The sequence below is a fragment of the Callithrix jacchus genome, chromosome 20 (assembly GCF_049354715.1).
Source record: "Callithrix jacchus isolate 240 chromosome 20, calJac240_pri, whole genome shotgun sequence".
NCBI lineage: Eukaryota > Metazoa > Chordata > Mammalia > Primates > Cebidae > Callithrix > Callithrix jacchus.
In genome coordinates, this window is record NC_133521.1 from 14,610,560 (window position 1) to 14,635,925 (window position 25,366).

The following is a 25,366-nucleotide window of genomic DNA, read 5'->3' on the forward strand; positions in this document are numbered from 1 at the left end:
TGGCGCGCCGCGCGGGGGCTTCTGGGAACGGCCAGCGTTGGCCAATCAGGAAGCGGGGGAGAGCGGCGCGAGAAGCGGCGGCCGCGTACTTCAGCCGGCACCCAAGCGGCGGAGACAGCTGTTGTACAAGGTAAGGGTGTCTCTGGTCGCGTCCTTCCGACCCTGGGCTTGTCCTTGAACCCAGGACCCCGTGACTGGGTGGAGCGCCGTCCTCACACTCGCAGCCCCGCCGCTTACACTTCCCGTTCTCCTCAGGGCAGCCAGGCACGCCTAACGCCGGCGACACAACGCCTTGTCTAGCCGCCCCCGAGGCTTAGAGTCGGGCTGCTGCCCTGGGGGTGCCTTTCATCCGCCCGCTTTCTGTATGCAGAACCTAGGCCTGTCACTCCCCCTTCTCCACTGTGACGCCCTCGCTCCACGCCCCTGCTCTCACATCCACCTCATGCCCCGCGAGCCCGCCCTGCCTGCTCGTCTGCACGTCATGGACACACTCTCTAGGGAGACGTTGCCCTGCGAGGGAAGGGATATTTGGGGCAAGTGGAACTTTTCCCAACCATTGGCTTGTCTTTTGTACATCCAGGAGGATGCTAGTGATTGGAACCCAGGAGTGGCCCACCCTTCTCTGTGCCTGCTCCATCCCGTTCTCTGCAAAGGCGATGCCCAAGTTCACTGGGTTTCTTTTGAAAAAATTATGGGGCCGGGCCCATGAGTCTTTGCTGAAAGCGAGAAAGACCCGTTGACAGAACCTGTGGTCTGGGTTTGCCCTTCTGTTAAGTGTGGGAAGGAGGTTTTATTTATTTATTTTTTGCTTTGACTGAGTTGTCTTTGAGCAAAAGCGAGGGTCTTTTTGTATTCTTTCTGGGAGATGTGGGAGGATATCCTTGGTCATCCTAGCTTCTCTTCTTTTTTTCTTTCAGTTCTCCTCCTTTGTGCATTGGTGTTTGCAATATTTTTATTTTCATTCATGGTGATCTCATCCAGGTTCATAGCACTAAATACCTACATATCAGAGGCTAACAGATTCCATATTTATGTCTCCATTGTAGGCCTCACCCCGACCTTTATCCAGCCACCCACTTAGTATCGGATGATAGGCAACTCAGACATGTCAAGAGAAGGCTAGCAAGCTCCCCTTTATTACCCTCCCCAAACTGATCCTGTTGCCTTTTTTTTTTTCATCTCAATAATAGGAAAGACGCTGGCTAATAACCTTTGAGACGTCATTGACTGCTCTCTTTCTTTTTCCTTTTCTTTTTTTTTATTTTTTTTTTTATTTGAGACAGTCTCCCTCTGTCACTCAGGCTGGAATGTAGTAGTGCTGTCTCAGCTCACTGTAACCTCTGCCTCCCAGGCTCAAGCGATTTTTCTGTTTCGGCCTCCAGAGTAGCTGGACTACAGGCGTGTGCCACCTTGCCTGGCTAATTTTTTTTTTTTTTTTTTTTGAGACGGAGTTTTGCTCTTGTTACCCAGGCTGGAATGCAATGGCGCTATCTCGGCTCACTGCAACCTCCGCCTCCTGGGTTCAGGCAATTCTGCCTCAGCCTCCTGAGTACCTGGGATTAACAGGCCTATGCTACCATGCCCACCTAATTTTTTGTATTTTTAGTAGAGACGGGGTTTCACCATGTTGGCCAGGGTGGTCTCGAACTCCTGGCCTCAAGTCATCTGCCCATTTCAGCCTCCCACAAAAGTGTTGGAATTACAGGTGTGGGCCACTACACCCAGCCCTCTCTTTTTCGCACTGCAAATAATACTTGCCGTCCTGGGCTAAGTCACCACCTGTCTTTTGGATTATTGAAATAGTTTGCCACTTGGTCTCCCTGCTTCTGTCCTGGCTCCTATTTTCAGCATACCAGCTAGAGGGATCTTCTTAAAACACAGGCTGTCAGACTGTACCATTCCTTTATTAAAAAAAAAGAAAAAATCCCTCCAGTGAGTCCCCATCTTATTAATGATAGACAAACCCCTTACAGTGAGCTATAAGGCTTTACATAATCTGACCCACTGTTACTTTCCCAGTCTCATTTGCTCTCTCCCCTTGTGCTTGCAATTTAATATCCATGTAGTTTGCACTCACTTCTTCAGGTCTTTACTAGGGGTCACCTAGTGAGGCTTTCCTCACTTCCCGCCTCCCTTCGTCTCTTCAGTTGTTCTTAGCACTTACATTTTACGTATTTTTCTTGCATATTGTTGTCTTCTCCCTGTAGAATATGAGTGAGGGGATTTTTATCTGTTTTGTTCCCTCATGTATTCCTAGCACCTAGGTCTGGCACACAGTAGGTGCTCAAAAAAATATGAACTAGATGAATGTTACTGGCACTGTTGTGGGCATGGAGATACAGTGGTGAATGAGACAGGCCTGCCTTCATTTAACTGATGTGCATATGGAGGGCACCACTAGCAATAAAAGCACAGATTAAAAAAATGTGATGTCAGGACTGTTTCCTAAGGGAGGACAGGTATATTTGAATAATGGGACTATCTGAGAATATTGCAGGTAGGGGGTAAGCAAGTCATGGGACTATCTGAGAGTATTGCAAGTAGGGGGTAGAGCAGGTTCGAAGACCCTGAGGTGTGAGCATTTGGAGATGTGGTGAGCCTGAGGGTCTTAACCTGCTTCCTGATGAACTGAAGTAGAAAATAAAGTTGACGGAAAGATGGATGTACCAAGGAGAGGGACAGGTCAGAGCAAAGATCCGAAGGTAAGAGGGCCCACTCCTCATGAAAAAGTTTATTTAAATAATGTGGAGTTAGAGGGAAGATCTTTTACAAGGTGTGTTCAGGGAACAGGCAGTTTTAATTCAACAGGCATGTATCTGGTACCTATTATCTGCCAGACCTAATGCTGAGGACTCAGAGTTGAGCATCTGTGGACCTTACCCTATGGGAATTTGCCACTAGAGAGGGAGACATATGGGTGGAGAAATAATCACAACTACTGCACTAGGGAAGAACAATATAGAAGATGCAGAATAGTGTGGGAGGGGGTTGACATAGGTGGGACTGCCCCAGCTGGCTGCAGCATACGTTAGAGTTCCCCATTTGACAAGATAGGGATGGGGATGTGTTGTAGAGTGTGTACTTAGCATGTACTGGAGTATGAAGGGAGGAAACATGAGATGCTCCAGAGGATAGAGAATTGCTAGGGTATAATAGGGGGAAGGCGGTGAGAGATGAGGATAATAAGGGTGGCAGTGTTTGTTCTGTGGAGAGCACCCTTTATAGCTCTGTCAGAACATGAGCATTTTATCCTGAAGGGGATGGAAGGTGTCCCTGGTGGACTTAAGGCAGGAAAACATTTCAGAAAGACCTTTCTGACCACGGGAAGGTTGATTGGAGGAACGAGAAGACTTAGTTGGCATCAAGTCAGAGAAGGGGCAAGAGACAAGGGTATGACTTTGCAAAAAGTTTGAGAGGTAGATCTTGAGAATGGCTGAGTGTTGAGGAGGTGAAGGGGGACCCTGGGGTGACTGGAAGGTGGTTTCTGGCTTACTTGACTGTGTGCTTATTGTTTTATCAAAAGAGTCTGGGAACCCAGGAGAAGGAAGCATTAGTAGGTGGTGGCAGTGGCTAAGGAGAGAGAAGTGATGCGTCTGATTTGGGACATGTGTAGTTTGAGTCACCTGTGCGTCATCCAGGTATAGATATCATCAGGTGGACAGTTGGAAGTACTGGCTTGGGAATAGAGTTGGGCTGGACATAGAGATATGAGAATCCCTTATATTTTGATAGAGTCCTCCTAGCTCACTTGCAGTATGTTATTGTCTATTAATACTTACATCTCTTCTCCCCTAAATAACATAAAGTTTGAAATATTTTGTAGCTTTATACTTTTTTAATAGCTTCAACAGTGTCCTCAAACATCTAGATCTTCCATACACAGTTGCTAACTGCCAGAAGAACCTTCCCCAAACCTTGCCAAAAATTCCTACATTGATCTGTAAGGTACACCAAAGTTATAGTCTTATCTTGCTTCCTTCGTTCATTTAGCACATATTTATTGAGCATTAGGTGCTGCTGTTCAGTGAGAAGCTGTGGACAGACCAGACAAGGTTCCCAGATTCAAGGAGCCTGTTAGGCGACAGACAATAAATGAACAAACAGATAGACATGTGATGCCAGGAATTGATAACATGCTACCAAGGAGATAAAACGGAAATATGGTAGCGTGCATGGTGGGGCTGCTTCAGCTGGGGTGTGCTGAGAAGCTTCTTTAAAAAGGAGACCTTTGAGCAGAGATCTGAATGAAGTAAGGGGGTGAGCCAGGTAGGTATTTTGAAGGAGAATATTCCTGCAGATGCAGAGGAAACAGTGACTGCGAAAGCCCAAGCCAGCAGTGTATTTAGCATATTTGAAGAAGAGCGGAAGGCCGTAGGACCAAAACATGTAATCCTGGGGAAGAGTGGTAGCAGAAGGAATTGCGTCAGGGGACAGTTATGTAGGCCTCACAGCACAGGGTAAAGACTTTGGATCTCAGTCTCTGACTGGTGGGGGCTATTGAAGGTTTGAGCCTCTTAAGCCTCCTTCCCAGTGCAGCGTGGAGAACAGACTGGGGAATGGAAGGGGCCAAAGTAAGAACAGGGAGACAAGAGGCTACTTTATCACCCAGATGAGACACATGAGAGTGGCTTGCACTGGGGTGAGAGTGGGAGAAGAGACCAAAAGTAGGTCTGCCTCATGTATGTATTTTATGAATAAATTTAGTGTAGAAATGAATTGCTAATGTAGGGTTTAAGAGGAGAAAAGAAGTCAAGGGCAATGCCAAGGTTTTAGGCTAGAACAACTTCTAGCATGAAGATACTGTTTACTGAAATGAGGAAGATGGGGAAAGTCCAAGTCCTTGTTAGATACTAGAACATGGCCTTCCTCCTTCTAGCCCCTCCCACTCCATGCACTCTCTGTGGCCACCTCTGTCTTTCTGACACTGGTGTTGCCCCTGCTGAAAAACCTGTGTACCAGTTACCTGATTTACTTGGTCCCTTTGGACACCAGAGGGCTGCTGTGAAGATGACATTAGATGATACAAATAAAGCCCATAGTGGGGACTAATACACAGCAGAGCTCAGGAGATGATGTCAGGCAAATAAATGAATGGAGTAAAAGGAATTTAGATGAGGAAAATTTCTATAGGATGTGTATTGAGGAAGACCATTTTGTAGGTATGACTTGAGTTGGTTGTAATAATGATAGCCAATGAGTAGTTACTATGTAGCATGTGAGGAAGGTACAGTTATTTTTTCATTTCACAAATGAGGCCCAGAGAGAGTAATTAATTTGCCCAAAGTCATCTAGCTAAAGAGTGAAGGAGCTGGCTGGAGCTCAGGGCTACAGTGGAAGGTTGGATAGGTGTTTCTTTTTGGGATAAATGGCATACAACAGGGCATATATAAGGATGATCAGGAACCAAGTAAATCAGGTGACTGGTACACAAGGTTTATTCTGGGAGTCAGAAAGTTAAAGGCAGTGTCTCACCTGGATCCCTGTGAGTGGGAACCAGTGAGTTTTTTTGAGCAGGGGCAACAGCTGTGTCAGAAAAATAGAGGTGGGGCCGGGCTCAGTGGCTTTTGCCTGTATTCCTAGCACTTTGGGAGGCTGAGGCGAGCAGATCACTTGAGGTCAGAAGTTCGAGACCAGCCTGGCCAACATGGTGAAACCCCGTCTCTGCTATATACAGTAATTAGATGGGCATTGTGGTACATGTCTGTAATTCCAGCTACTCAGGAGGCTGAGGCAGGAGAATCATTTGAACCTGGGAGGCAGAGGTTGCAGATATCATGCCACTGCACTCCAGCCTGGGGGACAACAGTGAAACGCCATCTCAAAAAAAAAAAAAAAGGCAGAAGTGGCCACAGAGATTAGAGTGCATGGAATGGGAGGAGCTAGAATGAGGAAAACCATGTTCTAGCATCTAACAAGGACCTGGACTTAAAGGAATGAAGGTCTGGCCTTGTGTGATAGTGAAGGGGATGGAAGCAACAGGTAGAGGATGTTGCAAAAATACAACATTTAAATCTGTTTTGGAGCCGGGCATTGTGGCTCATACCTGTAATCCCAGCACTTTTGGAGGCCGAGGTGGGCAGATCACCTGAGGTCAGGAGTTCGAGACCAGCCTAGCCAACATGGTGAAACCCATCTCTACTAAGAATACAAAAATTAGCCAGGTGTGGTGGTGTATGCCTGTAATCCCAGCTACTTGGGAGACTGAGGCAGGAGAATCGGTTGAACTCGGGAGGTGGAGGTTGCAGTGAGCTGCGATGCTGCCATTGTGCTGTAGCCCGGGCAACAGAGCAAGATTCCATCATAAAAATCAATCAGTCAATCTGTTTTAGTAATGAGAGTTAGGAGGATGAGGGATATCATGTTATCTGAATCTATAGTATTTGGTTTCCTGAGTTTTAGTTAGAGAGTAGTAATAGTTTGGATGAGGAATACCTGCCTGCTTGCTCAGGAAAAATTTATCTACAGGTGTTTGGTTTCTGAGTCTGAGAGTGGAGGGACACCTGTAGGTAAACAATCTTAGGGCACACAGAGATGCAAAGGAGAAGGAGGGTGAGTTAGCACCTGAGAGAGAGAAGCCAGGGAGCAGAGGTGGAGGAGGGGTTGGGGGTGGATAACTGCATATGGAGGCGTGATGGGTGTGACAATTGTGTGCTTGAGAGGAGATGCACCAGTGTGCCGGGAAACTCATGGTTGGAGTTTGAGTGCACGGGGGCAGGTATGCATTTGGCATTTATTGCCATTGAGGATTCAGGGGCAGTGGTGAGACACACACTCTGAAGTAGGGAATTAAGAGCAGTTTTAAAATTAACAAGTTATTAAAAATTATGTAAGATCACATATACTCATGGAAAAGAATTCACACTGACAAGGGAATCAAAAATGAAAAGTCGAAAAGTCTCCCACCTCTCAGCTTCTTAATGCTAGGTTGTTTCTTGCTAAGTTAGTGCTTTGTTTTTTGCTATTCCTTCTGAAAAACTGAACCAACCTTAAGGGTACAGCTCAGGGAATTTTTACACATTTATTCACTCATGTGACCACTGTCCATATTGAGGCATAGAGCATTTCTGGTACCTTGGTCAGCTTGGACCACCATAACAAAATACCAAAATATCTGTTGTTCTGGCTCAGACAACAGAAATTTATTTCCTTATGGTTTTGGAGGCTGGAAGTCTGAGATCAGGGTGGCAGCATAGTTGGGTTCTGGTGAGGGCCCTCTTCCTAGCTGCTCACTGTGTAGTTGTGGCCTTTCTTTCATGTATATGTGTGGGGAGAGGTAGGTGGAGGAAAGCAAGCTTTCTGGTGTGTCTAAGGACACTTATCCCATCCCGAAGAACCCACCCACTTCACCTCATCCGAGTCTAATGACTTCCCAAGGACCCCATCTCCAAATATCACATTGTGGGCTAGGGCTTCAACATAAGACTTCTGGGAGAACAGAATTCAGTCCATAGTACCCAAAAAGTTCTGCTATGCTTTCTCCAAATCAGCACTCCCCTCACACTCCCAAGGATAACCAGTATTCTGGTTTCTAGTGCTATAGATTATTTTTTTCTGTTTTAAAGATCCATATAAATGGAGTCATACAGTGCTTTTTTTTTTTTTTTTTGTACCTGGCTTCTTCAGCTCACCATTTTGTCTGTGAAATTCATCCATGTTGTTCCTTGTAGCTGTAGTTTGATCTTTTCCATTGCTGTGTGGTATACGAAGGGTGAATATACTGCCATAAAAAGCCCAAGTTGGATAATTCTGTACATGCAATGGTTTTAAATTGTTATAGAAGGGACCCAGACTTTTGTTAGAATCTGCGTACCTTCTGCCTCCCAAGTTGTGACAACCAAAAATGTCTTTAGCTATTGCTGAATGTCCCCTGTAGGGCAAAGTTGAGTAGCATTGGTTTAGAGAGAAGAGCAAGAGCCAAAACCGAAGGCCTTTTGGGGCCAACCTGGTCATCTGCCCTTATTTATGCTTGTTGTAAGACAGGACTAGTATCATTCCTATGATTCTATATACAGATAATATCCGTCACTACTAAAATGGGGCTGCTGCTTCCCAGGAAGTAACAAGTAAGTTTAAATACTGAATTAAAACATCTCATATATGTAAATTCTTTAAGGTGAGCAGGCCCTTAGAGATCACCTGAGCAACTCCCTCATCCAGAGAGGATCCAGCCCCAGGGACAGAGGGCTGGTGTGAGATGGAGCCAAGCTGTAACCCACAGTACTTTCTTCCCATCTGGGCCTTCTGTGGGACTGGACAGCCAAGAGTTTATCAGAAAGTTACTTATGTGGATAGTTTATTTTTCTTTGTGAGGCCAGGTTATTACTTCTCTTTGCTCATTGAAAAGGAAGTAATACAAGTGATATTTTACGTGTCAGGAAAGCTGATACTGTGCATTCCTTATTGCAAACATTGAGTCATTGAGAGCAGTGCTGCTACTAAATCACCCAAGTCTTTCTCTTCTGTCTAGGTTAATTTATTTTAGTTCTTTGTTTTCTCCAGAACTCCAGCTTCTGAATAATGATAAGGTCTAAGGTCTAACTCTTTTGCCTAGTCTCATAGGGATATAAAGAACTTTCCAGAGTCACCTATTACGGACACAAGAAGGAAGCCAGACAGGAGAATCCTGGGCAGAAAAGCACCATCAGTCTTAACGCCACTGTTCTAGCCCTGGGAACTAACAACTTGGACGTCCACTCAAGAGACCTAATCTGAAAGTTGGTAATTTCAAAGACAACAGGAGGATAAATTTACAATCATGGGAAGAAACCAGCGTAAAAAGGCTGAGAATACTCAAAATCAGAACGCCTCTCCCTCTAAAGATGATCACAGTTCCACATCAACAATGGAACAAGGCTTGATGGAGAACGAGCGCATCCCAATAACAGAATCACTCTTCAGGGAATGGATAATAAGAAACTTCGGTGAGTTAAAAGAACATGTTGTAGCCCAATGTAAAGAAACTAAGAACTTTGAAAAAAGGTTTGATGAAATCCTATTGAGAATAGACAACTTCGAGAGGAATATAAGTGAATTAATGGAACTGAAGAATACAATACAGGAGCTCCGAGAAGTATGCACAGGTTTAAACACTCGAATTGTTCAAGCAGAAGAAAGGATATCAGAGGTCAAAGTCCAACTTAATGAAGTAAAACAAGAAGACAAGGTTAGAGAAAAAAGGATAAAAAGGAATGAGCAAAGTCTCCAAAAAATGTGGGACTATGTGAAAAGACCAAATTTACGTTTGATAGGTGTACCTGAATGTGACGAAGAGAATGAATCCAAGCTGGAAAATACCCTTCAGGATATTATTCAGGAAAATTTTCCTAAACTAGCAAAGCAGGTCAATATTCAACCCCAGGTAATACAGAGAACACCACAAAGATATTCCTCAAGAAGAGCAACCCCAAGGCACATAATCGTTAGATTCACCAGGGTTGAAATGAAGGAGAAAATACTAAGGGCAGTATTTTCCAGAGAGAAAGGTCAGGTTACCCACAAAGGCAAGCCTATCAGACTTACAGCAGATCTCTCAGCAGAAACTCTACAAGCCAGAAGAGAGTGGGGTCCAATATTCAAATCCTCAAAGAACAGAACCTTCAGCCCAGAATTTCATATCCAGCCAAACTAAGCTTCACAACTGAAGGAAAAATAAAATCTTTTATGAACAAGCAAGTACTCAGAGATTTTATTACCACCAGGCCTGCTTTACAAGAGCTTCTGAAAGAAGCATTACACACAGAAAGAAACAACCAGTATTAGCCTTTCTAAAAATATACCAAAAAGTAAAGAGCACCAACATAAAGAAGAATTTACATCAACAAATGGATAAAACAGCCAGTTAACATCAAATGGCAGTAACCCTAAATTTAAATCGACTAAATCCCCCAGTCAAAAGACACAGCCAAAGCCCAACGGCATGTTACATCCAGACCTGTTTCACATGCAAGGATACACAAAGACTCAAAACAAAGGATGGACAAAGATTTACCAACCAAATGGAGAGCAAAAATAAATAAATAAATAAATAAAAAGCAGGAGTTGTAATTTTCGTATCGGATAAAATAGATTTTAAAGCAACAAAGATATAGTGGTAAAAGGATCAATGCAACAACAAGAGCTAACGATCCTAACACCCAGATACATAGAGACTTAGATTCAATGAGACAGAAAATTAATAAGGATATCAAGGACTGGAACTCAGATCCAGAACAAGTAAACTTAATAAATATTTATAGAGCTCTCCACTTCATATACACAAAATATACATTCTTGTCAATACCACATCATACCTATTCATAGGTTTAAATGAAACATTGATTGGCCATTATTAATACCCATTTTTTTTCAGAATAAAGCAATATTTCCGTTCACCCTCCCTCTTTCTCTTCCTCTTTCTTCCTCTCCTTTACTCATTTTTTTTCTTTCCTTCTCTCAAAAAAAAAAAAAAAATGAACTTTCCAACAACAATTTTTTTATGATCTCTCTTCCCTCTTCCAGAGGCATCTGCAACAATGATGTCTGTCAAGATGTAATCTTTTGTTGTTGTTGTTGTTGTCATAATCGACAGCTGACAGATACAGTAAAAAGTGGAATGATAACTGTCATCTAGCTAGTGTATTCAGAAGAGAGAACAGAACAATATTAAACTTCTGATACCTTGAGTGAGGCTTTTCTCATCAATCTTGGATGAGAAAAGAATCAAAGAATCATTTACAAGAATGATTTGTGTTTTACGTCTGTCATAGTCTGATTAATAAGGTTTGAGGGCAGAGTTTTGACTTAAATGCTAAATTTCTTTTGAATCACACCTTCGTTATGGAAGTCTGGATTTATAATAAAAAGCATATTTGGTAGTGGGCAATACAACATACATTTAAACATTTTAATTGTTTTCCAGAAGTTCTTACTTAATGATAGAAAGTTATGATTAAATAAGTTATAATTTAGGATTAAACATTTACTAAAAGATTTTTTGAAGCAGAGATGTTTATAATTAAATGATAAAATGTTGCCAAATTGGCAACTTTGGGAAAAAGCTAAAATAGCATTTTACAATGATACAAATCAGCAGAGTTTGTAAAATACTTTTGTGTATCAACAACTCCTTAAAGTAGGTACGAATTATCATTTTTCATTGATGAGGAAATTGAGATCGAGCAATGGGGGTTTCATCTCAGAGGTAAATCAGTTTATCTTCTGCTAGTAAGTGAACAGTCTGGATTGGAACCAGATGTTTGGGTTCACAGTGTAAGCTTCTACGCACCCATTCTGTCAAAAATATGATTTTTTTCATTTCCTTTTATTGTTATTAAAATGCTTAAATAATTAAAAAAGGAAGAACATTGTCAATTGTACATTTGGAAGAAAGGATATAAATAGCAGCGTCAATTACTTTCTATGATGTATATAAAATCTTTCCCTTTGACAACATCCAAAGAAAAAATAGCAGTGCAAACAACTGTCTTGGTAGGTTGCATATCTTTGAAGTTGAAAGAGACAATATTTGGGTATGTTACTACATACATTTTACTAAATTAGAATTCCTCAGTCAGTATTGTTTGGTTATATTGAAATTCTGCAGAGGCGATAGTTGGTGTCATCTCCCCATGCAAGTCAGTGAATAGAGAGCGATTTCTTTAACATGGAAGAAAAGACAGATGGCCTTGTCTTTATTCTTTCATCTTTTTCTCAGCCCTTAGTATTTCTTGGATAACTGGGCTGTTTGGATTATGGATGATAAGGAAAAGGGAAAATTCACATAGGTTTAATATGTTGCATTATACTTGCAAAGAGCAGTGGGTGCCTTTAGCATCCTGTGCATAGGTCAAAAGGACACTGATGGGAGAGACTTTTACAAAACAGATTTCTTCCCCAAGTATGCTCTCCAAATGAACAGAAAGAGGAAAGGGATGGCAACACACTTATTGTGTCACTCATTTTATCTTTTTGACAATGTTTTCGGCCGGGCGCAGTGGCTCAAGCCTGTAATCCCAGCACTTTGGGAGGCCGAGGCGGGTGGATCACAAGGTCAAGAGATTAAGACCATCCTGGTCAACATGGTGAAACCCCGTCTCTACTAAAAATACAAAATATTAGCTGGGCATGGTGGCGTGTGCCTGTAATCCCAGCTACTCAGTACTCAGGAAGCTCAGGCAGGAGAATTGCCTGCACCCAGGAGGCAGAGGTTGTGGTGAGCTGAGATCACTCCATTGCACTCCAGACTGGGTAACAAGAGCGAAACTCCGTCTCAAAAAAAAAGAAACAATGTTTTCACACTGGAGCTTAGTAAGGGTAGCTTACTTATCAAGTTTAGCTTAAATACCTTAGGCCCAGGGGTTGGCACACTATGGCCTATGTGCCAAATAAACTAAGAAGGGTTTTTACATCTTTAAATCCTTAGGGAAAAAAAAATCTGGAGAAGAATGTTTTATGACCATGTGGAAATTATATGAAATTCAAATTTTAGTGTTCATGATTAAAGTACAACCACATCTGTTGTTGTTGTTGTTTTCACATATTATCTATGCCTGCTTTCAAGCTACAACAGCACAGTTGAGTAGTTGCTACAGAGCCTGGCCCACAAAGCCCAAAGTACTCACTACCTATCCTTTTGTGGAAGAAGTTTGCCCACTCTTGCCCTAGGAGACTAGAAACTGGGCAAGGGTTTGGTAGATATGTCTAGGATGGATGGCTCTGAGACTCTTTTATATTTTCCTTGGTTTCATTATCCTTTTCCCTTTGTCAGCTTTGATGTTTTAATTTTCTGGAGTATACCCTGGGAGTAACATAGGCTTAAGTCAAGAGAACTAGTGAGTAACAGCTATTTCTGGGATGACTCAATGATTCCCCAGCTTGAGAGTCCATAAGCCCTGAGTAAAGGAAGAAAGGTATTCTACTTGTGTCTGACACTTTAAAAAGAAAAGAAACCAATGAACTAATAATACCAGAAAACAGGCACATGGGCATTTTAATATAATAAGCATGGATACTAAACAGACTAAGATTCAGACCACCTACAAAATCCTGAAGAGCCCAGTCTTTGAGAATACTGATTTACAATGGTTTAGAAGTGCTTAGCTGTTTGAATATTTAAGTATCTACTCTTTTCTGGCTCAGTTAAATATTTAACATGGTTATTATATTCAGAATGTGGAAATGATTATATTTTTCATTATTAAGACTCACATATTAATAGCAAATGAACTGAAATTATTTGATGCATTTTTGCTCTGCCTTTATATTTAGTTCATTTCATCTTATATACAGTTTGGGAATTTTTTTCCCCCTCATTTGTGAATGTTGATATGCCCTAAAGGGACATGCGTTTTAAACACTCAGTGATAGGTGAATGCAGACCAGTATGAGGAAGTTGAAGATTGGCCAGCCCTTGGTTTAGCTCTAGGTAGGAGCTATCTCTCTCAAACTGTGGGTTTTACTTTTTTCATTTAGTTAATTTGCTCAGCATCCTCTAGGTGTAATGAAGAGATCTAGATTATGGGACCTTCCCACTGAGTATTTTTAGCATAGTGGGGTGTCCTACTGCAGCTTCTGAAAAACAGTGGGTCATTGTCCTTTTGCTTGGCTGGCGGGTGGAGAGCTTTTATTGAAGTATGATGCACAAATCATGAGTTTAGATTGACTAATTTTCTCAAAAGTGAGCACACTGTCAACCAACAGATCAAAAAAACTGAAAATTGCCAGCCCCCTTGAAGCCTTCCTCATCCTTCCCCCCACAAGTATAAACAATCATGCCTTCTAACAGCAGTAATTAGTTTGCCATTCATTTTAACGTTCTCATTTGCCCAGGTTGTTGAGCCTATGGAGGCTCCGTAGTACTTCTGCCAAGTCCTGCTTACAGGGAAAGTAATTTGTTGCCCAAGGCCCTAATAGTTTGCGATGCCTTCTGAAGTGCCTGCCAGTGTTGCCTTACCAAAGGATTCCCAATCATGCTTAAAGGCTTAGTCACTGCTGTGGTAGAGGAGCCCTAGTGCGGTTATGCTGTCCCTGCTCGCCTTTTCCTGTCCAGCCCCAGTTGTGCTGATTGACTGCTCCGGATCCTGTTTCCATGGTTTCTCAGTATTGCTTCCTCCTGCCTCTCTCCTCCGTAGTTCCCCAAGCTGGTGTCCAGGCTGCATGGCCAAATTTTCCCAACACAAGGCTTGGACTTCAGTCTTTTTCTCTCAAAAATCATTTTAGTTGTCTCTGCAGGACAGAGCTTGCTGATTAGTTTTTAGTGTCTTGGGTCAAAATAGATTTAGTGTTTCAACCTCTATATTTTGTGGCTAAATTGATATTTATTTTGTGACAGGGATAAAAATTGTCCTAAATTTATGAAATTAGCCATAAATTGAAGCTAAAAGCAATGGGATGATGAATACGTCACAGTATACATTTAGTTGCACAATGATGGTAACAAAAAATGTGTAGATTTGGAAACTTTAATAAAACTTTTTGGTATAACTAATTTCTACTGTTTTAATAATAATGCAGGACAGATCCAGTTTTTCCCAGATAGGGTATTTCATACATATCTGTCTTTTTCTTCTGTGCAGACATAGAACAAGCTTGTTTTCTTTTTATTCCTACCCTGAAGTTATGTAGCAAAATTCTTTCTATATATATCTGTTTATTCTTTTGATTTGTAATTCTGTTCACCTGGTTTTGGTCTGGATATTTAGAAGGAGAGCCCTAGTCTGGACCAAGTGTGAATTCATGCCATTTAGACTGTCACTGCCTTATGCTGTGCTGCCTCAGAAATGTTAAGTATCAGTTGGTATTTGGAAGGGAATGTTTTTGTTCAGGTCTCTGCCTGCTAGTGGGTGCCTGTTTGGCAAGGGAGTGCAGGAAGCCTTTGAGAGGGACAGAGTCTCCACCAATGGAAGAAAAATCCTTCCTATTCATTCAACAAATGAGTACCTACTATGTGCCAGGCACTATTGTAGAAGCTTGGGGTCGTCAGTGAACAAAACACTGTCCTTGTGCAGCTTATATTCTTGCAGATGTGACAGACAAGTAAAGGAGACAGGGGAGTGTTGGGAGTGGGTTGTACTTTTAAAAAAGGTTCTAGATTGGCCTCAGGCAGGGTGACAGGTGAGCTGAAACAGGGGGTCAGCCTTGAGTCTTTCTGGGGGAGGAGCATTCCAGTAGAGGAAGCACGGAGTGCAAAAGCTCTAAGGCAGGAATGTGCCTGATCCATTGAGGACCAGCAAAGAGGCCCCAGGGTGGCTGGCACCCATGAAAGGAGTGGAGATAGGGCAGGAGATGAGTCTGAGTGATGAGGGGTAGTAGGGCCCTTTTGTAGGGTTTCACTCTGTACAAGAAGTTTAAGGAGAAGGGATGTGATCTGACTGAGTCTAGAAGGATTACTGTTTGCTGGGTTGCTGTAAACAAAATAGCCTGGGAGGCAAGGGCTGAAGCTAGGAGGTTAGGAAGGGAGACTGCTGAGAGAGTCTAGGGAGGCAGCTTGGATGTGGGGAGGTGCCTAGGTAGAGATGGAGAGGACAGGCAGGTTCTGGATATATTTTGAAGGCAGATTTGAAAGGGTTTGTTAGTTGATTGAATGTAGGGTATGAATTATGTGGCCATCGAGGGTTTTGGTCCAAGCAACTGAATAATGAAGTAACCACACACTGAGAAGGCCAAGGGGCAGGTTTTGTAGATGAAAAGTTAGAGCCTAGCTTTGAGATATTACGTTTAGGATGTTCAGAGATTCAACCTTTATTTTACCATTGTCAGAACAATTCTATATCATTAACTTAACATCTTTATTGGACCATGTTAAAGTAAATGACTTTGATTTTGGATTTATTACTTATACTCAGATTTATTGCTCAAAATCTTTGGAGTGGGCTGGTCATTTGAGAAGTTGAGCATTTCCTTTGTCTGACATAGGAATGAAATATTAGATGTATTTCTTTCTTTCTTCCTTTATCTTTCTTTGTCTTCTTTTTTAATCATAGAAAAATTTTGTTTGATTCAGTTCTTTGGGATTTCCAGAGTTTTCCTTCAGAAAGAAAAAAGTATTTTCCTTGACTCCATTAGAAAAGTTATTTTTATCTTAGAGTAAAAATAATGGGCAGGGTGGGCATGGGGTTCCAGAGAAAGCAATGCTTTTCTTTTCTTTCCCTTTCTTGCAAATGACCATGGTATTTTGTAATTAGTGGAATGTCATTGGCCTTAAACATTCCTGGGAAAACACATTTCTCCATCAGGTTGAAGCACTTTAAAAATTCCCCTCTCTTCCTAATTCTTCTGTTTCTTCTTCTCTTCCTAAGGATAACTTCCTAATTCTGCCATCCCCATTTTCTCACAAATAAAGATAGAAAGTTACAGCCTGAATATATTGGGTCAAAAAATTACAATAATTATTTAGAAACTTGAGGTTATGAGTTACTGTGTACATGAATTTTTGTTGAAGATTAAAGTCAGCTTGGAACTTCATAAAGAATACCAAAGTATCTTTATGTTTACTCCAGCTGAGTTACTTTTTGTTTTAACCTTGTGCCCTTGCCTTTAAAGTTAATGTTCTTTAATGCTCATTTTTAAAACTTCTTCTTCTCCTGCTGTGGATTTATGGCAGTAACAGTGTCCTTTTAATAGTAACCTGTGCTTCATAGCTAAGATATAATTATATATTACATTAATGTTGTAACTACAATTCTAAACCAGTGGCATTTCACATGTGCAAAAGAAGCTGTGGGTTTAAAGGAAGAAAAGTATCTACAGGGATGGTGGTTCACGCCTGTAATCCCAGCACTTTGGGAGGCTATGGTGGATGGGCGGCCAGGAATTCAATACCAGCCTGGCCAACATGGCGAAACCCTCTCTCTACTGAAAATATTAAAAAGCTGGTAATGTCACCCCAGCTGGGTGTGGTGGCGCACAAACACCTGTAATCCCAGCTACTCGGGAGGCTGAGGCATGAGAAACCCTTGAACCGGGGAGGCAGAGGTTGCTGTGAGTCAAGATTGCACTACTGTATTACAGCCTGGTAACAGAGCGATACTCTCTCCAAAAAAAATAAATAAAAACAGCTATTGTACAAGTAATTTTTTTTTAACAAAAAGTTTTCTTCTAAACTTTTTAGCAATGTAAATCTTCTTTTTCTCTTTTTCTTCTTTTTTTTTTTGAGACAGGGTCTCGCTCTGTCACCCGGGCTGGAATGCAGTGGCATGATCTTGGCTCACTGCAACCTTCTGCTTCCTGGGTTCAAGTGATTCTCCTGCCTCAGCCTCCCTAGTAGCTGGGTTTATAGATGCATGCCACCACACTCAGCTAATTTTTGTATTTTTAGTAGAGACGGGGTTTTGCCATGTTGGCCAGGCTGGTCTCAAACTCCTGACATCAGGCGATCTGCCCACCTTGGCCTCCCAAGAGTGCTGGGATTACAGGCATGATCCACCATGCCCAGCCAATTTTCTTACCATAGTGATACTTTTAAATCTTCTGTTGATTTAATTAGTGGTAGGAATTAAAAACATTCTCTTGGTCAAGAACCTATACAAGAATAGTACAGTATATATTCTGTACTATTCTTATATGTAAGATTCACAAATGTACACTATCAAGTATCAACACTCTTCATAGGGCTTTTCTAGATCAGTTGTTGGTGAATCAGTTGTTGTGGTCTTGCTAATATTCACAGTCTAGAAGTCAGATACCATTTATATGAGTATAATTAGTAGTAACGGCATTTCTAAAAGTAGTAGGTGCAGTAACAAATCTAATGTTCTGAATGTCTCAAATAACAAGGAGGCACAGGTCTGTGCTCTCAGTAACTTTGTAAGATAAAGAATGTGTGAATGGAGACCTGGACATGAGTATTTAAAAAAAAAAAATGAATTTCTATGCTAGTGAAGGAGCAGGTGTGTTAGAGTAACAGTAGAGGAGAGAGGGAGAGTTAGTGGTGGTTAGTCCGAAGAATGCCTATGTTTTCCCGGTCTTGGTTCAACCAAATCACAATAGGGAGTATTCTCGGCATGTAACTCAGCCTCTGTGGACTGGAATTGGTTCTTTTTCTACCCAGGAGCCTCACAGAGTCATTGTGAGGATTATTTGAGATAAGGTCTTGTACGTAGTCTGGTGCTTTTGGGGTGATAGTGTTTTTCTAAGATGGGTGGAGAATAAAAGGTGCAGGATGACTGTTCTTTAAGCCTCCTAGAGCTTGCCACGATGGTTTCCATTTCCTTATCTGCTTTGAGTCTGTGGAAGGAGGCAGGAATTCTAGTCTGTGACTTGATTATCTGTGCATTTGTTCTAATGGCAGAAATCAATCTTGGGCTGTCAGTATGCACAGAAATGATCTGTTTTTTTCACAGCCTGACTCATTTTCTCTGTCAGGCCTGTTCTTGGGCTATGTTCAGGAACAAATCCTGCTTGTTGATGAGCTGTGTCCTCATCTGTTTACAAAAAGTTCTGCTGTTTTGTTAAGCTTGTAACAGATTCAGGCAGTGTTTGAAACCTGTCTTTCCCTTGATTTAGATCTTTTCATTTTTTTCTCCCATCTAGGATCTGCATCTCCAATGGATACTGATGGCTTTGGTGAGCTCCTTCAGCAAGCTGAACAGCTTGCTGCTGAGACTGAGGGCATCTCAGAGCTTCCCCATGTGGAACGGAACTTACAGGAGATCCAGCAGGCGGGTGAGCGCCTGCGTTCCCGAACCCTCACACGCACGTCCCAGGAGACAGCAGATGTCAAGGCGTAAGTACTGGTAGGGAGGCAGCATTGGTATTGGGTGGCTTGGGGGCAGGATCTGTTTCTTCTTTCCTGCCTTGAATTCAGATGCAGTCTGTGAATGACAGCCACTAGCCAGGTTTTTGGGAATTCAGAAAGGTTTTGTAAACAGGACAGCAGGCTTGGTTTGTTTCCCTGCCTGTCAGGTTTTCTAGCCTGTCTACCTGACCAAGCTATGAGCCTGTATCACAGTGAGAGGTAATCACAAGGCGGGAAGGAGTGAAAGAGCTCTGTCATGCTGAAACTGGTCACAGTAGTTCCTGCTTGAGTCCAGTGACCATTGGTCATAAATGTCTCCCGGAAGTATGTTAATACATATGTGCCCCACAGATAAGTGTTACCATGAAAGCCAGAGAGCACTCAGTGATGAGCACAGTTTTTTTAGAGGATTTGGAAGAAATTGATGAATAGTTAATGATGAGAAACCATCTAAGTGAGGAGTGATTCTGTCTGGTTGTTATCAGTGACCTGGGAGGCTGCTTCTGAAAGGCCTTGGAAATTCAGTGCTTCCTAGCTGATTGTAGAAGAGGAGAGTGGGTGAGCCCCAAGAGAGTGCAGCTGGGGAAAAGTGCTGACTGACTGGGCTGGAAGCCACTGCTGCCACACAGCTTCAGTTGGGCTGTTGATTCTACAGACATGTGTTTAGGGTTCATGCTATGCCAGGTCTGGACCATCTCTGGGACTACACCATGAATTAGACATGGTTCTTGCTCTCAAGGAGCTTATAATGTGGGGAGTGGGGCAGGAAAAAATCATGCTGCTTTCCTTAAGAAATATGATGTACTCATTACTTACCATATGCTACAAACTGGCTAGACTTAAGATTTTGCTTAATTTTTACAACCATCGTTAGGCTACAATCTGCATATTACAGTTGAGCAACAAAGGCTCAGGGAAGGCAAATAACTGTCTCAGATCACACAGCTGGTGAGTGGTAAAGTAAGGATTCACACCTAGTGGGGTTGACTCCAGAGCACATACTCTTTAAACCATGATCGAAGGGCATGGGAGGATGGAGAGGGTGCTGCTTCTTGTGCCTTTCATGGGTCTGGAAACACACTGAGATTCTGTGCAGAAAATATGGGAAATTGTCAGTCATCTCCTCAGTCTTCATTCCTTGAACTTGAGAAAGAACAAAGTGCTGGTGTGAATGTGGGATGTTGTCTGCTCTAAGCATTTAATAGATGTCACAGGAGTATTATGTAGGAGTGGGCTATGTTCTTGTTCTTGAGAGCTGAATGTTTTGGCTGCTCTGTCGAGTCAGTAAGGATATTGTGGAAATTCTTCTTTAGACCTCCCCAAAATGCTATTTTCTAAAATAGTTAGTTTTGGTTCTGTTGGCATTGGTAAAGGCAAGTCAGAGGAACCTGGGCAGGGATTTTTTACCCTGCAGCCTTTCAGCTGAATGCAGCTAACTGCTTCCCTACACTTTCTCACAGCCCAATCAGCCTTTAGACACTTCTGCTAACTTGCCTTCCCTGCAGGCTCCTTACCTGCTGCTCCTGGCTGCCTACAGTTACCCCGAGTCTTGAGCATGCAGGCTCTGTGCTGTGTGCAAAGATGCTGCTGGAGCGAAAGGCCCATGATGCCAGCTGAGTTGCTATAGTTATAATTTAATTACATCAGCTTTACAGCCTATTAAGAGCAAAAAGGAAAAATGTTTTCTTGGTAACAACTATCGGTCATGTTCCCTTTCTTGTAAATTTCCATTCTTTTTCATCTCGTTCTACCTTAAATTCATTATTTTAGGGAGGAGGAAGTTGGAATGTCAAAAGAATGGTTATAGGGTGGGGCAGGTGCTTAAAAAGAAACCAAAGGGCTGATAACTATTTTTCCATCTTCTTGATAGGCAGACACATAAAGTGTGGTGTGAATATTTTAGTACATACAGGATGAGGGCAGAAGAGAGAATTGAGTAGGAAAAAATTTCTTATATGAAATAAGTTTTGAAAGAAAATTCTGTCTTTAAGATTTTAGATTATAGATTTAAGATTGAAAAGTTTTGTGCCAAATTCGTTTATTGTCCAAATACACCGTTGAATAGTTTTAGAGACTAGATTCGATAGTTTTTTTTTAAATGTGTGTTTTTGATGTCTTAAAATCATTAAATTTTTTCACACATAAAGAAGAGTATGCTTACAACAAGGTGTAAATTAGGGCATTTGCAGCCCATGAGCCACATCCAGCCTTAAAGTTTTATTGGAACACAGCCAGGCTTATTTGTGTTGTCTGTGTCGCTTTTGTGTTACAGTTTCAGAGTTGAGTAGTTTTGACAGAGATCATGTGCCCTGCAAAGCTGGAAATGTTTACTATCTGCTGTTTACAAAGTTTGCTGACTCTTAGTGTAAATAATAAAATGAATGAATGCTCATGTGTACATTGAACAACTAAAACAGAATATTGAGTAAAATGTATGAATGCTCATGTGTACATTGAACAACTAAAACAGAATATTGAGCTGGGTGCCATGGCTCGTGCCTCTAACACCAGCACTTTGAGAGGCTGAGGCAGGTGAATCTCTTCAGGAATTCAAGACCACCTGGACAACATGGCAAAAACCTGTCTACAAAAAATTAGCTGGGCATGGTGGCACACCCCTGTAGTCCCAGCTACTCAGGAGGCTGAGACAGGAGGATTGCCTGAGCTCAGGAGGTCGGAGGGTGCCCATCATCAATTGCATACCCCTCTTTTCTCATTGAAGACACCACACTGGATTTTTCCATTCAGACTCTGAAATCAGACAACCTAATGTATAAAGAAAAAACCAGCAGTCATTTATTCTCCCTAACTTTGTCATCCAAGGTAACCAATGTTATTAATTTGCTTATTTTTTCACATACTTCTCCAGGTTCATGCAAAGCGTATATAAACATTTGTTTTTCCCAAAGTTATACAGCAAATTATAACTCTTTGTGATAATACTATAAGCTGTTGTTTAAGCTCTTACTGTTTGTCAGGCACTGTGCCACACACGTTATACGCATTAATATAATTTATTTTTAAAATAACCCTGTGAAAGTGTTATCTGTATTTTAAACTTGAAAAAAGTCAAATAGTGAGTGGTCAAGCCAGAATTTCAAATCCCACTTAGTAAGAATTCCTCGTATTTGTATGGTACTTTACAGTTTCTGAAGGATAGGCACTCTCCTGATTGGTCTTACAGTGCCCGAGTAGTAGGATAGGCATTTTTTCACCCACATTTAACAGAGGAAGAAACTGAGGCCTGGAAAGGTGATGTATTTAAGATTTTCAGTAAGTGACAGATGAGACCTGAACTCAGGCCTTCTGACATTTTATATGCTCCCCATGTATGCTGGGAACAGTCCTTGTCCTTTTACTCTCCTGGGACAGGAAGGAGACTCTAACTTCCATGACTTTCTGCTCATGGGGACTGCCTGGCTTTTGGGAATTGAGGTAGATAGAAGGTAGGGAACCTTCTAAGAATTTTTCCACTCTTACAAACTGAAAGTTTCTAGTACAGCCTTTATTTATAAAGTCATCCCTACCCTAGATTCCCTGCCTCCTTCATCAGTTCTTTCTCTCCCTGAATATGCACTGCATAAACCATATACTGCAAAAGCCGCACACTGAACAGTTTCTGCAGGTGTCACTCACTTAGATGAGCTTTCTCTTCTAAGAATTCTAATAGCTAATTTTTAAGTTCTGACGTTCTCAACCCTGGTATACATTAAAATTGTTTTGGCACTGGATGCATTCTTATGTCTCTCTGGTAGAGTACAGCGCCATGGGACAAAATTTAGACATAGCTAGCAAAATTGACCCAGAAAGCCCACATCTAGGGTTTTATCCCAAATATACACTGGCAAAAACACACACAAAGAAACTTGTGCACAAGGATATTCGTTACAGTGTTATTTGTAATAGCAAAAATTGGTAACAACTCAAAGAAATGTCCATCAATAGGGGAGTAGTTGAATAATGTTGTATGTCTATGTAGTAGAGAATTCTTCAGTAGTACAAAGGAATGAGAATATACAGTAACATGGAATGATTCCAAGACATATTATTAAGTAAAAAATGCAGGGTAGAGAAAAGTGTTTAGTACTCTGTCATTTGTATAACAAAGCAGGTGAAAGACAGCCCATGTTCATGGATTAGAAGACTTAATAGTAAGATGTTAATACTCCCTGAATTGGCCTATGGATTTAACAGAGTCTCTATCAAAATCCCAGCTGGGATTTTTTGCAGAAAGTGACAAGTTGATTCTAAAATCCATATGGAAATGCAAGGGACCTAGAATAGCCAAAACAATCTTTAAACTGAAGAAAGTTGGAAGAGTCACACTTGCAATTTCAAAACTTATTACAGAGTCACAGTAATTAAGACCATGGACTGGCATAAGGATAGACATATAGATTGATGGAATAGAATTATTAATCCAGAAATAAACCCATGTCTGTGATCAGCTGATTTTTAACAAGCATGCCTAAACCATTCAATGTGAAAAGAATAGTCTTTTCAACAAATGATCTGGGGCAGTCATGTCAAAAGGACTCAGAAACCAAGTTGAAGGACTTCTACTGGCTAAAGATGAGATGATTTGATCATCAATTAGGATAATAACTGCATTGGATTGAAACATATCAAATATATTTAAAATGTATGAGTTTATTATACTAAAACAAGACTCATTGGTCATCTTTGGAGAATGCTGGAGAAACAACTCATTATTCGGGGTAATTACATAGTTGATTAAAGGAGTTTCTTGGAATGGAAGTATTTCAGCTAATAAAGATGGAATTAGGATACCACCATTTTGCAACCACTGAGGAGTAAATGGATCTAAGCAATCATCATCAAGACTGCAAATATTTCAGACAGAGATAACCAGGCTTTAAATACTTCTTGATGAAGAGTGTATAGTAATCTAGCCATGAAAATATTGGCACCTTAGTCTTGGAACTTTGAATTTGCAGGAAATCAAACCCTTAGAACTTTGAATTTACAGGAAATACAGAGGATAAAGGAGTCTGTTAAATGATAGCATGGGGAGTCAGTCAGTAAAATGTGTTCTGTAGGAAACCATAGCCTTGCTACTTTGAGTCTAGTCAGTGGATCAACATCAGAATCAACCACGAGCTTTTTAGAAATAGAGACTCTCAGGCCCATTGTAGACCTATTAAATTAGAATCTATATTTTAACAAGCTTTCCAGGTGATTCAAATGCCTTTTTTTTTCTGCTCTGCACTTTTGTCATCACATGTAAGTTTAAAGCTTGAGTAACACTGCTTTCCAAGTTAAATAATTCAGAATCTTCAACAAAGAGATTATAAGAAAAAATGAGATAGAGGGGCAATCTGTAGATGAAAAGAGATTTAGAAGGCGTATTAATCATCAACAAGTAGAGACCTTATTTGGACTCTATTTAAACAAACACAAATTTAAAAGTTATGAAAAAGTTAGGCAATATCTTGGCTATGCTTCAAAATAAGCATATTGGTTGATAGAGAAAAATAGGAATGTAGATGAAACAGGGTTGGCTACAACATGCAGATTGTTGGGGCTGGGTAATGGGTATAAGGAGGTTTACTATTTTTGTGTTTTAATTTTTTTCTATAATAGCTTTAAAAGGGCGGGCCACTACAGTGGCTGTAATAAAAAAGATAGTAACAAGTTTTGGCAAGGATGTGGGAAAAATTGAAATCTTTATACATTGCTGGTGGGAATGTAAAATGGTATGGTTGCTTTGGAAAACAGTCTGGCAGTTCCTCAAAAGATTAAGCATAGGGTTATCATATGACCCAGCAATTCCACTCCTACGTGTATACCTAAGAGAAATGGAAATATATACTCTCACAAAAATTTGTGCAGGAATGTTCATGGCAACTTTTAAAACTAATAGCCAAAAAGCAGCAATAATCCAAGTGCCCATCCACTGATGAATGGATACATAAAATGTGGTATGTCCATGCAATGGAATACTATTTGGCAGTAAAAAGGAATGAAGTACTAATACATGTTTCAACATGAATAAACCCTGAAGGCATTATGCTAAATGAAAGAAGCCAGTTATCAAGATGGTATATTGTGTGATTGTATTTATGAGCAATATAGGAAATAAGAATAAATAAAATGTTCCTCTTCAAAGCTTTCCTCTTGGTTCATTATGAATAAATAATTTTTTCTTCCAAGGTTAATTTACTGTAAAGCTTTTGCTAATAATCTTAAAGTGGCTGTTAGTCATAATAAAGAAATAAATGTATCCTGTGTTCTTAGTTCTTAACACTTTAACCTAGATATTGGCCCTGACATGCATGGACAAGCCTAGGCAGTCTTAGGTCATAGCTTTTTCTGATTTCTTATTTGGAAATGTTATTGCTTCTCTAAGCATTTCTCAAGTTATTTCCACTTTTCCTTTGTTCTCCTCTGCCTTTACCTCTTTAGAAAAGTTTTTAGTTGTTAGCCAGTCAGGTACAGCCTAGACTGTGAAGTCCAGTTGCAGCCAATGGAATCAGGACACAGCAGTAGGGTGGCTGCATTAGGTATAAACGGCCCTGCCTCCTTTGTTCAGTGTCCTCTTGTGGCAAGATGGCTAACGGAAGCACCCTTTCTGCATAAAATTGCCTTGCTGAGAAAAATTAAATTTATGTTAAATTAAGTTTATATGTTACT

General features: G+C 41.1%; 1 protein-coding gene across 6 annotated transcripts in view; it reads left to right on the forward strand.

Moving 5' to 3' along the window:
- Positions 1 to 47: 47 nt before the first annotated feature.
- The window catches only part of NUP93 (nucleoporin 93), a 113,100-nt gene continuing 87,781 nt past the window's right edge, over positions 48 to 25,366 (forward strand). For all 6 annotated transcript variants that reach the window (XM_035282058.3, XM_035282056.3, XM_078358235.1 and 3 more), the window contains exons 1-2: positions 48 to 130; positions 18,508 to 18,700. In XM_035282058.3, the coding sequence (XP_035137949.1) occupies positions 18,522 to 18,700 (179 nt within the window). In that variant the 5' untranslated portion in view covers positions 48 to 130; positions 18,508 to 18,521. The remainder of the gene's footprint in view (positions 131 to 18,507; positions 18,701 to 25,366) is intronic.